Consider the following 14,735-nt stretch of genomic DNA (forward strand, 5'->3'; position numbering starts at 1 on the left):
GCCCCTCATCGACCCAGGTAATTCTTAAATCAATTAAAAAAAAAACCCAACAACAACCAAAAGAAAAGAATTATAATACTAGAAAAGAAATTGAAGAAACATCTTTCCTCATTTAAAAATAAGAATTCAGAATCAGCTTTCTCCCCCCTCCCTCCTCTATCTGGAAGCAGGTTAGCTAACCTTAACAGTCTCAATTTAAAATAAAATATATATTTATATATATATATTCATATATATATATAATAAAAGAGAAGATACTAGTGGCAGTGTACGCAAAACAAAAAAGAAAACAAAGAAAAAATTACTTTTAACAATCTCACTTTTTTGTTTGTTTTTTTTACACAAATACTGTTGTAAATATATTAAAAAAATCAGCATTCTATCTGGTAAACATCGCTTTTGCCCCTCTATAAAATTTTGAATTAAAAAAGTCCCAAGAACTCTTTTTTTTAAATTATTTCCCCCCCCACCCTCCCACCCACTCTCTATTCCTCTTTCTTCCACAAGAATAAATCCTGATGCAACTTTTTTTTTTTTGCAAAGATTGTGGGAACTACTCCTCTTGTACCTAGATCCGCAGGTCGCAAACCTCTGATATCTTTGTTTTTCCTCTGTGTTTCTTTGCCTTCCGCGAAAGTCCCTCTTGATTGTGCTGAGGCCCTGGGCTCAGCGAAGACACTGAATAAATTACAAAAGAAAGCCACCGTTGCTCGTCGTCGGAATCTTCTTGGTTTCTGCTGTAAGGTGATGGTAGGGGGGGAAAAAGTGGTGGGGAAGGGTGAACCAGAGAGCATGGGATGGAGAAGAAGCTGGGAGAGGAACCTATAATTCTCCTTCCTCAGCCTGTAGAAACTCCATGCCATCCAACTCATGCTCCCTTGCCCTCTCCTCAGCCCTTTGTGTGTTTGCATGTGTGAAAGCAGACAAATGGTGGAAACCAGCAGGGCCTTGTTACCTCTGGTTGCTGCGCAGCCAGAAGTGATATATTCCACAGTTCTAACTGGATACTGTGAAGTCCAAAAGCGGTCAGAATTGTGAATTACGTCCATTGAAACACTGCAAGCGGTGTACTTAAACGACAGTAGGCCTTGTAGATTTTGTAATATACTTTTGTTTTGTTTTTTTGTAGTGCTCTTCACAAGTGAGAAAAAAAAGAAATTGTTTTTTTTTTTTTGTTTTTTTTTTTTGTGTTTTTTTGTTTTTGTAGTAAAGAAGGGTTGTATTTAGAGGCCAGTAGCTAGAGATCCAACCAGTGGAGCTCTTGAAACACTACCTGGCCTTAAGGCCACCATCCAAGGGAGGTTAGGAAAATTATTATTCACCTAGCCTCCGGAAATGTAATGTACCAGCAGGCAATAAACAGTTCTTCATGTAGTACAAAAACGACAAAATGAAACAAACTAAAAAAAAAAGGAAGGAAAATAAAGGTAAAAACGAAACAAAAATCATTTCTTAAATTCTAGTGCCATAGCTTTTTTTGTTGTTGTTGTTTCTACTTTTTTGTTTGTTTGTTCATAATAAAGAGAGAGATTCTACTTATCCGTCAGACACATGCATCCTCATGTGGTCGTTGAAATGCTCGATTTGGTCAAACTTAGCTGGACAGACGGAGCACACGTATGTGGTCCCCTCCGTGCAGGCCACCACCCCGGCAGGGACGGCCCTTGTGCCGGTGCCTGTGGTGCCGGGTGTGCCGTTGGTGGCACTGTGAAGAGCCACGTGCCTCTCCAGCAGGGTCTTGTGGGAGAACTTCTTCTTGCAGATGTAACACTCGTAGGATTTTTCCCCACGGTGGAGGCGCATGTGCACATTGAGTGAGCTCTTCTGGGTGAAGCGTTTGTTGCAGATGCTGCACTGGTATGCTCTCACGCCGGTGTGTGTCACCATGTGTTTGATTAGGTAATCCTTTAAGGAGAAGGAGCGCCAACAGATGCTGCACTGATGGGGTTTCTCACCTGCCCGTTACCAGGGAAGGAAAGAGAAAGAGTGAGAGAGAGAGAGAGAGAGAGAGAGAGAGAGAAAGAGAAGAAAGAAAATAAAAAAAATGAAAATCAATTAAAATAAGCTCTTTGGAAAAGGCTAGCTGTAGGTCTGCAAGGAATCGCTGGAGAGATAGTCTATGTGTGGAAAAAATGGTCTTGTTAATCAAATAGTAATAACAATAATAATTAAACTCTGTAGATATATAATGGGGTTTAGCCATAGAGCTTGGAATGTTAAACATTATTCCCACAAGTGTTGAAGGAGAGGAGTGAGTCGAAGGAGTTGCTGAAGGCCAGATAAGCAGGTTAGTGGCAGACCCAGGCATAGAACCAAGCTCTCCTGACTCCCAGCCCCAGGTCAAGCCACTCAGCTAGAGCTGTTGATGGAGCCGTGGAGTGGGAATTAGAAAAGCTGTGTTCACTCTTGGCAAATAGCACTAGACTCCTGAATGGCCTTAGTCAAGTCACTTCACTCTCCCAGAGCTTTAGCTTCTTCACCTGTAAATAATGGGTGCCTGTAGACATGCAGCCAACTTGATTAATCGAGTCTGCCTAATTAGCACACTCCAGTAGCCTTGATGTCTTGTGTATTCAGTGTCCCCGGACTTCAAAATGGCAGCGGGGGTGCTTTAGCTAAAGCTCATCAAACAAGCTTTAGTTAAAATGTCCCCACTGCCTTTTGAAGCACAGTACACTGAATACATGAGACACCACACTCTAATTAATTAATTCTGACTCCCAAGAACCACCTCTCCACCCCTAGAGCATGTGTAAAGATGCCCAATGGAGAGGGATAGAGTGACCAACCTATCTTTTATGGACACGTGAACATTTTGGACATTTATGTTTGGAAATTTTCAGAAAGAAGTTTCTCAAAAAGGCAAAGGAGTGCCGATCCTGTGCTAGCCAGTATTCTGGTCATATCTGGCAACTTAATCATTTCATAAGATTACTCAAAGGTTATCTCTACATGCGAGAGTTCATAGACCAGCAGCACAAAGGAAAGGCCTATTTAACAGGAACATCCCCCGCATAACAGACAGGAGAATTAAACCATACAACTAACATCTTTAAATCTAATATTATGAATCATTCATCTCACTGCCGAGGATGTAGCTGAAAACATTATCTGGTACAGAATCGGTGATTGTTCTGTCCAGATTGTTCCATGTGATGGGGCTTTCCTCTTGCTTCCTTAGCAAAGGACTTCTAGTTTCATATATTGTACTACCAGGTGATGCTTTAAGGATATGCTGTCTACATCTCATCATGCAGCTAAATCTTTGAAGCCGCCACTGAAAACAAGCATGGTTAACATATGGTTCTTAAAAATGCTGGTTTACAGCACTTCAGCTCTGTTTATGAGCCATGTAGCACCATTAACAGGCAGCAACTGGGCTCAGTCGTAGTGACTCTACTGTGTAGATGGTTTTGGCTATGACTATACCCAAATTAGTAACAGATTTGGAGTGTTGTTATAGCTGGGACGGTCCAGAAAATATACAAGATGCAAAGGTTTTTTTGAGGTGCTGTCTTTTTGGGCCAACTGTATAGTTGGGAGACATGTTAGATTAGCTTTGGGGCATGAAGTGCCCAGTCCTGAAGAAGGGCCCTTTCTGTCTGAAAGCTTGCCTACCATCTCTCCCAACTATACAGCTGGTCCAATAAAAGATATTAACAAAAACAAACAAAATAAACAAACCCCCAAACCTTGCTTCTATATCCAAATGAAACATCTCACCTTTCTCCAAGGTCTGTGTGTGGAGGACATCCTACACTGCCTTAAGTGAAAAATGACTACAATCCTCAGTTCCTTAAGGTTACAGCTGAACTGTGCACTGATACAAGCACAACTGTGTAGTCTGGCAGCTATGTATTAGCCAACATGGTTAACATGTTTGTGCTGATGAAAATGATAGTATGTCTGCTGTAAACATGCCAGGCTAGTGTGTCAAAGCCTGGTTAAGCTGATGTTCCCCTTTGCTGGAGATACAGCACCTCCTAGTATTTGTGTGGAGATGCAACATTTCTGCATGACACCTAACGGGGGCTTTTCCATAAAGACACCATATAGGTAAATTAATGCCATAACTTCCTTAAAGATATCCTACTGGGCATGTAAAACCATCCACAGATTCAAGACCCATATCTCTGAACTATATATATCTCATCAGACCCAGTCCTGTTCATATCAAAGGCAATGGACATTTTACCAAATTGCAATGGAAGCAGACACCAATCCATACTTCACATTTTCAAGGGTTTATCAGTGCAAGCATGTGTGTGTGCAAGGCAGAAAAATCCTCATTTTATGTTTTTCTGAACTAACTGGCTTCAGAGGTTTAACAGTTTCCTAGCAAGGGAAAAATATTTTCTAATCCTCAGTCTATTTTCCTTGATCTCTGCATTTTAATTTTCTAATTAGAATTGTGAATAATAGTTCTATTGTTTGAGGGACTGAGCTGAAAAGAGAGAAAAATAGTTTAAATATAGCTGAAAAGGATCTTCATGATTTTTGGTGAAAAGAAACAAGAATATTATTTTAGTGCAACCAATTTTTTTCATTTGACCCATGATAAAATATTTTGTTACTCTTTGGGTTATTTAATCCCTTTGTTCACAATATTTTGTTTTGTGGTTTAGTCAATTTTTTCATAAAACATTGTCATTTTAAAACTGAGATGTAATTTTTTTAAAGAGTAATGAAGTGTTTTGTTATTTTTTAAATCTACCCCCACCCCAATCCTCCAAAAACATTTTTTCCATTTAGCTCTATTTCAAAGACAGACTGTGCTACAGTATTTACTGCTGTCCTTAGCTTCACAACCATTTTGTGGGTTCTTTTTCCTTGGAAATGTCACAAAATCACTAGTTTTTCAGATGCAAAATGTATTTCTTTTGTAAACACTTAATCATTACTGTGAATTACTTACGTTAAGCATGCAGAATCACAGAATCATAGAAAACGTAGGGTTGGAAGAGACCTCAGGAAGTCATGTAGTCCAACACCTTGCTCAAAGCAGAACCAGCACCAACTAGATCATCTCAGCCAAAGCTTTGTTGAGCTGGGTCTTAAAAACCTCCAAGGATGGAGATCCCACCACCTCTCTAGGTAACCTGCTCCAGTGGTTTACTACCCTCGCAGTGAGAAAGTTTTTCCTAATATCTAACCTAAACTTCCCTTGCTGCAGCTTGATACTGTTGCTCCTTGTTCTGTCATCTGTTCTGAGAACAGTTTAGCTCAGGGATGGGCAAAATGTGGCCCACAGGCCGGATGCGGCCCTCCAGGCCATTCTACCTGGCCTGTGGAGCCCCTAAAAAATTTAGAAAATTAATATTAATCTGACCTGGGCTGCCTGTCATGTGGCCCTCGATGGCTTGCTGAAACTCAGTAAGTGGCCCTCTTCCCAAAATAACTGCCTGCCCTGGTTTAGCTCCATCCTCTTTGGAACCAACCTTCAGGTATTTGAAGGCTGCTATTAAATACCCTCTCAATCTTCTTCTCCAGACTAAATAATCCTAGTTCCCTCAGCCTCTCCTCAGAAGTAGGGATCCACCGAAATCTGAGCAGCTGCTGCCTGATTCCGCAGTCCGAGCGCAGCACCCAGTGCCATTCTCACAGCAAAGCGTGGTGCCCCCCCCCCCCCATGCCTCTAATTGACTGAGGAGCCCCAGAAGTCCCGCCCCTCCCCAGGGATTGACAGATGGCTCCAAACCAGGACTTGCTAATGTGTCAATTAATATCTTCCATGGGTTTAATTCCCTGATCAAACCCATGGATGCCACTTATTGATGTGCTATTAAGCAGTGTAGGACAGGCTTAGTGGTCCGTGCCCCCCTCCCCCCCTCAGTAGGCAGCAGAGAGGGGGAGCTGGGCTCTGCTCTGCTGCAGCAGCTGCCACCTCCTGCTGGGGGCAGGGGACTGTGGACCCAGGGCCCTGGCAGCTGGGTGCCCCCTTTGGCAGGGCTGGGGGGGCAGTAAGCTGTCGGTGTGGGGTAAGGGGCACCAGCAGGATGGGGGGGGGACTGTAGGGGGTGAATGGGAGGCACCAGCAGGGTTGGGGGTGGGGGGGAGGGGCACCAGCAGGGCTGGGTGGGGGCTGCAGGGGGCAGTGAGGGACCTTTCATTTTAATCACAGATTTTGGGACATTTATCAGTGAATTTGCAATTTTTTTATCAGAGAATTTGAAATTGTTTATCAGTGAAAACCAGAGAAGCCCAGCAAGAGCCTGTTTTTGCAAATTGTGCATTACCTGCACCAAATTTCAAAATACCTTTGTACACGCACCTGCCCCCAGCAGGCCAGTCTACCCCCGGTGAGACACACGTGATTCCATCAGAGAGAGAGAGAGAGAGAGAGAGAGTGTGTGTGCGCATGCGCGCGGAGAGAGAGAGAGAGAGAGAGGATCAAGGGACAATAAACCAGCTAAATAGTTGTTTTAAGTCTCCTTCGTGTGCACTGATGGTCTCCTTGATGCTAATCACATGATTTATCTGAAACAGCCTGTGTATATGTTTACCATAAGTTTTTACACAGCAGAAGCACTTAACACCGCTGTGGTAATTACTCTTTACATAATAGGTGTATACACATCAATGTTGGTGGACCTTCATATCTGCATAAACACACATAATCAATAACGTCTGTCTCAGGTATTTCTAGAGCTCTCTGAACTGTAATATATAAACACTAATGGTATTGAAAAAATAATTAAAAGTATATCCTGACTGGTTTACATATATAGACATACATGGAAGTGATAGTCATGCCATACATTAGAGAGGTATGAGATACATTTCTCCCTCTCTTTTGACCATTTTTTCTAGCACTCAGCTCATTCTTACATCTCCTCAAGATATATTCAAGTGTATCAGTGCTCATACAGCCACCATTCTATTGACACATGCTAAAGAAATAGTTTTTCCTTCCCCATATAAATGTGGAATTTCCCTTCAAAATAATAGTGACCTAAGAGCCAGGCCAAGCAAAATTCAACCCAGAACCAGCTTCTTCATATATAAAAATGTCATTGCTTTGAAGTCTCGCATCCCTACTGAATTAATAAAAGGAGGCTAACCCCAATGATACTTATAGGTTCCCAGCTTCCCAACACGACACAAAGAATTTGCTTCTAACTTTAGATGGTCTCACATGATCAGCCTTCAAAACAATTGCATTTTAATGTATAGAAAATATATTTTGGGTCACTTTCACAGGTGTTTTACATTTATCATGGTTAATTTTTCTCTCTCTGTGAGCTCTGCACTGCTGTACTTCATAGATTTAAGGCATCTGACTTGCCAAAAAATACAAATGCAGGAAATGACCTCAATGAAATGTTTAATAATCCGCTAAAAGATTCTTTAAGGAGTTTCCTATAAAACATGCAAGATATGTGATAATATACACAGGGAAATGAAATTAAGGTTGCACTGGGTGCATCTACATGAGATGCTAAATGTGCACTAGACTAATTCTACTGTGCATTAGTGCATCATGGCAAAAGTCACGCTAATGTGCAAATGCACAGTAGAATTAGTCTACTGAGCATTAGCATCGCAAAAAAATGTGCACTGATGCAACTGCGCAGAAGCACCGGTTAGTACCAATTCAGTTAGTTCCAATTACAGGTACTAAACTGAATGTGCAGTAACTACAGCACATTAATCAACAGGTAGATGCGTCCACTGGCACTCAGTTGTGGGGACTAACATAGGTCATGCTTGCCTTTGCTCCTGCTGGGTAATGCAACTGATGCTGACTTGTACCATACATACACCATCATCATGTATCAGTACCGGCCCTGCTGACATATCTACCAGCGAAACCAACCAGAAGGACCTCTTCTCCAGCAGACAAATTCTGGTATTAATAGCCCTGCTGGAGAGTCGTGTGACTGCTTCAGATCAAATGTTGAGCATTAATGAAAGACTACCTTTCACCAGGGAACAAAAACTAACCATTTCCTCAGTCAATCATTGACAGCACATTTCAGCGTACCTAAGAGTTTCCTCCTGTATCCTTCACAGGTAGAGCCCTGCAGGGACCTTCTATACATTTAATCATGGAGCTATCTTACCCTTCTGCAGTACTGCACCTAGACCCCTGGCAGCCCTGGGTGAACTTTTAGTATCAGGCCCCCCTTCACCAGAGATAATGATAATAATCAGACAATGGAAAAAATTACCATTTTCGGGCCCCCTTTCTGTCCAGGCCCCGGGCGGCCGCCCAGTTTGCCCATGCCTGTGTCCAGTTCTGCCCCTCTGTGAAACAGGTTGTCACCTACAAAAGCTCAGGCTTCTCTGAACCAATAAGTCTCTAAGCTGCCATCCATGCCTTGCCTTCTGCCCCTCATTGTTTCAGTGGGTCGACACATTAGGTGCTCAGCATTTTTCCTTCTGACACTGTGGAGAACCTTATTTATATTAATCACCACAGTCATTAGTTCCAGTATGTGCAATGGGTCTTTAACATTACCCAGAGGACCCTGTAAGGGTTTAAATTCTGCCTTGTGTGCGTTACGAGCTATCCTTGGGCTTATGCATAAGTTGGAGGGCCGTGTACTCACCTGTGTGTACAAACATGTGCTTGACGTAGTTCTGTTTGGCGGTGAAAGTCTTGTTACAGAGAGTGCACTCATAAGGCTTTTTTTCACCCTGCCCACCTGCTGTGCTGTGGCCCGCAGAGGGAGCCAAGGGCTGTGGGGCCGGCAGCTGGGCAGTAAAGGTTGACAGGCCAGGCTGGGACACTGTCACAAACTGTGTCTGTTGGCCAGCTAAGGGCTGGGGCAGGCTGAAAAGGAAAGGCTTAGGGCCGCTGCCAGCAGATTGTGTGGTGAAAAGGGCAGGCAGGTAGGTGTTGCCAGCTGTGCCAATGACCTGAGTGTTGCTGGTCAGAGTCAGTGGCATCCTCAGATTGCTGGTGAGGGTTTCTGTCTGGCGTAAATAGAGCTGGGTGCTTGGCAATTGTTGGGCAGCAGTTGTGTTGGCAGAAGGCTGCAAGGTCCCCTTTTCGGTGCTGTTATTCACTGTAAGCACTTTGCCATCCATCTCAATGTCGTTGTTTCTCTCTGGAGAGGAGGAGTTGGCATCCATTTGCAGCTGCTGCTGGGGCTGAGTGCCTTCAGCAGGGGCGTCACTTTGCTCTGCTTGGGAAGGTTCCTGCTGACCCTCACGGCCCAGGCTGGCCATGAACTGCTGCTCCACGGAATCGGGCTCAGTGCCAATGGAGGAACTGACTCCCGAGTCAAAGCTCTCCCCCTTGGGCTCGCTCTCAGTGCCTTCTGCTTGGTCAGTGTCCTCAGTGCATTCCTCAGACTCATTGCGCTCCAGGATCTGCACCCTTTGCTGGCCGTAGTAGTCATAATCATCCTCCATTTCCTGCTTGATGTGGATGTTGCCCACCAGGGTCTGGATCCGGACAGGGCGTGGTTGCTTGCGGCAGTGGGTGGTCTCTGGAGTGGTGGAGAGGTACCGCTCCATCTGCTGTGAGCGCTCATGGATCCGTGTAATCCAGCTCGGGTCTTCCATGTGATGGTCCCTGGGCAGCCCCAGGGCTGTCTCGTGGTGGCTAACCACTGCTCCGCTGTAGAAGGAGCGTTCCCCACTGCCATTCTGCATTGAGCAGGCGTAGAGCGCAGAGTAGATCCTGTCCACGCTGTGCTGTGAGTGGCTCTGCAGGTAGCCAGACTCTGTGTCGGTGCTCTGTCCCGAGGTGCCAGATTCGGGTGTCCCTCGTGGTGTCTCCTGGCCAGAGTCCTGGATAACCGGGTAGACTTCACCCACATTTTGTGAAACGATCCGCGTGCACTCGTCAATCACAGTCTTGATCTGAAGGATGCTGGCAGCAGTGAGGATCTGCAGAGCCTCTGACTGGGAGACCCGCAGCACCCCACTGTACATGAAGTCAATGAGTTTTTGTACGGACTGGACTGACACCACCGAGGGGATTTCAATGTCACTGTAGCCCAGCAGCAGCTTGTCCTGGAAGAAGGGGCTGCCGGCTGCCAGCACGCAGCGGTGGGCACGTAACATGCTCCCGTGGATGCGGACCGTCACGTCACAGAAGTGGCCACGGTTGCGCTGCTCGTTGAGGGTCTCGAGCACTGAATTGCTGAAGTTGTGAAGGTTGATGCTGTGAATGCGCTCTGTCATCCCCTTGCAACTGATGTTACCTGGAGCACAGGAGGAGACAAAACCGGGGGGGAGGGGGAGGACAGGTTAAGGGTTTGTCCTCTACACATCCACAGCAGGGGTACTGGATGACTGACTACACAATGCTGGGAAGACCTCAGAGGTACCATTCCCAGGGCACTGAATAGAAGGTTTCACCTCCCCATGTGAGAACGAATAACTTCATACAGGGTGTGGAAACAGAATGCATTTACTCTAGAATAAAGTACCCTGGATTATATTCCACAGTAAATTTACTCTGCAGTAAGGAGCGGGCATGCAGCTGGTGCTCCCAAGCTGACTGCCTAAGGGAGGCCCTATGACATTGCTTAGCTGGTAGGTGGTGGGGCGCTGGTTTGCATGGAGCAAACAGTTACCCTGGAATGAAACTGGCAGTGGGGGGAAGCACATGATGCATACCCTGGAGTAACCTTTATGGGAGTCAATTTACTTTTGATTTCCTCAGAAGTAACTTTACAATAGAGGATGGCCTTGCCTTGGGAGTAAAGGCTATGTGTTGTGTCAGCTGCACTTTACTGTGGGCATGTCTACATGAGAGACTTACTGCAGAGCTGCCTAATTAGCTCCACAGTAAAAGTCGCAACGTCTACACATGTGGTCCTATTAGGCTGCAGTAAACTAATAAACTCCACGGCAGAATAGTACTTGGAAGTACAAGTGCTACCCTGCTGCAGAGTTTTTTCGTGTGCAGCAAAGCATGTGTAGACACTGACCGGGCTGACTGGGGCACGAGGGTGCTTCAGTGTTGGGGCTGCCTGTTGGCTAGTCCTGCACTGAAGCACCCTTGTGCCCCAGCCAGCCCCTTCAAAGCATGTTGAGATGGGCAGGAGCAGCACCTGCTGACAGGCTGACCCCCAGAGCTTTCTGCCTGTAGGGGCTGCTCTGATCCAGCTCAATGTGCCGTGCTCCTTGGGTGCATGTTCAAACAGCGTGCCTGGGAGCAATAAACTCTGGCACAATGAACATTGGAGTTTACAGTTTTGCATTAATTGCACATGTAGATGTGCCCTGTTGGAGTAAACTGAAAATCTTTTGGAGTAAACATGCTCTGTGCCTGTACTCAGTGAAGAAGAGGAGGAGGAGCTCAGTGATAGGGATGGGAACAGCCTCACGCTGAATCTTCCAGGCAATACACTTAGATTCAAGTTGGGCATGAGACATTCAAGACGTGCCTGCATCATCAAAGGCTCAAGCCAGGGAGAGCTGTAGTCAGGCAGAGCACATGCACGATACTCCAAAATGATGTAGTGTAGTTGCCTCTAGTACAGTGCTGGAGGGCTGCCAGTAAGCCTTCTATCTTGGGCATGACTTACTGGTGTATGCCTAGGGGTGTATTAAAGGGGTCATGGTACATCTGTTTTGGGGGATAGAACAGTGGTGCTTCACTGAGGCACTTCCTAGCATGGTCCTTTGAGGGTGGAAATGTACCCAAAAGAGCAGGTTCTTGTTTATAATGAGGACCACAGCACTCAGTAGGGGGAAGAGTTTACACAAAAATATGGTTCCTCTCCCTAGATCTGAATTCTGAAACCAGCACAGTCTGGGGAGATCCAGACCCTGGGTTCTGTGGATCAGCCTTTTAGAAAGTTATTCACCATTTGCAAAATGCAAATCCAGGATTTCAAAGCTTCCTAAAACCTCAAGCACATTTTGTGTCTGGGGGCTGAGTTTGTGGTGTTACCTACCCACAATGAACTGCATTTGCTGTCAGGAATCCAAAGACAGCAATCAGCTTTCCCACCCCCATTCTCACTGTACCTTGGGAATTCTGGTTCTAGCTGGCTGGGACCATGGCACATGCTGTCGTGCTGGTGTTTAAGCCTGACCCAAACTGGGAGGTCAAAGAAACGTGGCTGAAGTGCCTATTCTCACTGCCTGTCTTGCATGCAGACCAGCCCAGCCTCTGGCTTCTTTACTATTCATTCCATCCAGGAAGAGCACACACCAACTGCAGAGACTTCCTCAGCCTGACAAAGGGTTTTTAAACCCAAAAGCTTGCTAAAAAAATGTTCCACCTATTTAAGTCAGTCTAATAAAAGATATCAGATGCACCCAAAAGTACCTTGTCTCCCTATGTCCTTAGTCCAACACAGCTACAACCTACACCCCTATTCTCATGAAGAAGTTCAGCCCCTGCTTGTAGTAGCTCAGGGGTCTGGGTAGTTTGGACAAGGTTTAGAAAAGCATCTCAATGTGCAGGCAAAGATCTAAATGACCCTCTGGATAATCTCTCATTATATTTACAGGTGGCTAAAAATAACCCCCTCTCCCTTTAATCTCTCAAACCTCCTTCTCCCCAAACCAATATCCACCTTGATTACTTTTCCTTTAATGTTGCTTCCCTCTCCTCCCTTGTCTTCTTTGGGGCTTTTTTTGTCTATTTATATTGTGAGATTTTTATGGCAAAGACTGTGTCTTCAGACATGCTGGTGAAGAATGCAGCACACCCCAAGTGTTAAATAAATAATAAGCTTATTAATAACCTTTCTCTCTCAGTATTTATAGTGTGTGCATCAGCTTGGCATTTGAGTGCTAAGACCCATTAGTTACCATTAGTGTTTCTGTTAACATTTCATGAGAAACATTCCCGCCTGGTGTCCGCAACCCACACACATTGCAGCCAAGCGCTAATATGTGAGAACATAGAAGCAAAAGTTACGAGAGGAGTGTCAGTAAAACAGACTAGTCTATCTTCACCCTTTGATTTAGGAGACATGTACACAGGAAACACATGCCACCTACAGTGATACAGGTGCCAAGGGGATGGGCATTTAAATCTTTTCAGATCATTAATTTTAACATGGCAATGTCCCTTTAAGGCCAAGATAAAGAGCCCTTTGGTGACTGTCATTGTCCGCGTCTTAACACACAGGCTGCAAAATGCTACCAACTTCAATTGACTGAACAATGGAGCCTCCTCTTCCCCACCCTCATTTACCCATTTCTGCCATCTCAAGCACCCTCTCTTCTGGTGCTTCAAAGAGAAACCACATTGGACACAGGTGGTTATTTTAAATCTCTGAAGCAGCTGAGGATAAAAGAGAGAGCAGAAAGGTCAGAAACTGGAAATCCTGATGGGAGATGAGTTTCCTGAAGAAGCTTGAGGCCAGCAGATGGAAACTAGGCAGTATCAGGGAGGGGACTCATTTCCATATGAAATTATTGCCCCTGGGCAATGCTTGCATGGCAGCAACGCTTGGGAAATCACTAACAGAATCACAGAGGCTGTGAATTACATCTGTCTTGTTCACAAGCTTTGCCAAGAAACCTGAGCCTTTCCCCTCCACTTATGTGACTAAATAGAGTGCTGGAAAAAAGGCCTCCCATCCCCCGCCTCTTAGTACCTGCAGGTACCTCAAAAGCAGTGGCAGGGTGTCTTTTTTGTGGACCCCACACAAAGGTTCTGCTTCTGGCCCCTACACTTTTCTTGACAACCAGATGAAACACTTAAATGGATAGAGGGGAGGAAGTAAGCACAAAGCGCTGTAAAAAGGAGGGGTGAGGGTATGTGTTGTGATATAGCACACCCCATCACATAACTGTAATGCCTTGGATGCTCCTGCCCAGCTTGGGACTCCATGCAATGGCACAGTTGCACTACCTTAATGGCACCCCTGCTCATTGGCAAATGGTCTTATCCCCAGAAAACCAGACAATCAGCTCCCAAAGGCTCTCAGGGTATCTGCAGGCATTCCCTTCCCTGTGTGCCAGATCACAGCAGAATTCAACACCAACTCAGGGTAAGCAGTAGGGAATCTCTTTCTGAAAGACTGCCGACAGGTAGGGCCTGGGGGGGGAAGAGAGAGGGTGTCGCCTGGCTGTGCATGAATATTAAAAGAAGAGCACCTTTCTTCCTCAAGCTCATCCCTAGAAAAGATTGTGAAGATGTACTATTGAGTGCATACCCGTTTCTCTTTACCCCTATCCAAGTGCTGGCAGATCAGCGTATTATAAATGCTTGAAAAAGGACTGAGCACCATCTGTTTGGATCATGACACATGTAAACAGATCTTAAAAGACAGCTTCCCATAAGTACTTCTTTTTGTTTCATTTTATGGCAAGATTTATTCAATAGCAACAAGATATGCAAGAGCTTAGCTTAGCAAATGCAAAAGGTTGGCTCTCCCCCGCAAAGAACACGGGGAGAGGAATATCCGAGAGGCACCAGATGAGTTCTGTGGAGATGTAGTTTGATTTTAAGAGGTATATTGGGGCCGCAAATGCTCAAAATAATTTGTAAGTGGGCCTTTTCAAAACACACCCACAGGAAGTGATATTTCAAGCCAACTTAGTTCTTTCAAGAATTCAGTGTTTGTGAAAGGCACTGGGCTAACAGCAGCCCACCTGGGCAGTCCTGGGGAGTGCCCTCACCGCAGAGGGAAGCAGTGGGCCCCGATACAGCTCAGGGGCTGCTTGGCCTGCCAGCAACTTGCTCCCTGGCCACGGGAGACACAGGCATGCTCTGAGAGGGGACAAAAAAAAGAAAAGAAAAAAGGATCAGACTCCTTGCTGCTTTTTCTTTTTTTTTCTCAGCAGAGCTTGCCTGTGTGAGCTGCCAC

The 14,735-nt window shown here is 45.3% G+C and overlaps 1 protein-coding gene across 1 annotated transcript in view; it reads right to left on the minus strand.

Moving 5' to 3' along the window:
• Window positions 1–482: 482 nt before the first annotated feature.
• ZBTB20 (zinc finger and BTB domain containing 20) overlaps window positions 483–14,735 on the minus strand; it is a 38,842-nt gene continuing 24,589 nt past the window's right edge. Inside the window, exons 2-3 of the mRNA XM_006275090.3 lie at window positions 8,553–10,157; window positions 483–1,955 (exon numbers count right to left, since the gene is read on the minus strand). Coding sequence (XP_006275152.1) covers window positions 1,537–1,955; window positions 8,553–10,137 — 2,004 coding nt within the window. The 5' untranslated portion in view covers window positions 10,138–10,157 and the 3' untranslated portion in view covers window positions 483–1,536. The remainder of the gene's footprint in view (window positions 1,956–8,552; window positions 10,158–14,735) is intronic.

This window comes from Alligator mississippiensis, chromosome 1 (genome assembly GCF_030867095.1).
Source record: "Alligator mississippiensis isolate rAllMis1 chromosome 1, rAllMis1, whole genome shotgun sequence".
Classification (NCBI taxonomy): Eukaryota; Metazoa; Chordata; order Crocodylia; family Alligatoridae; genus Alligator; species Alligator mississippiensis.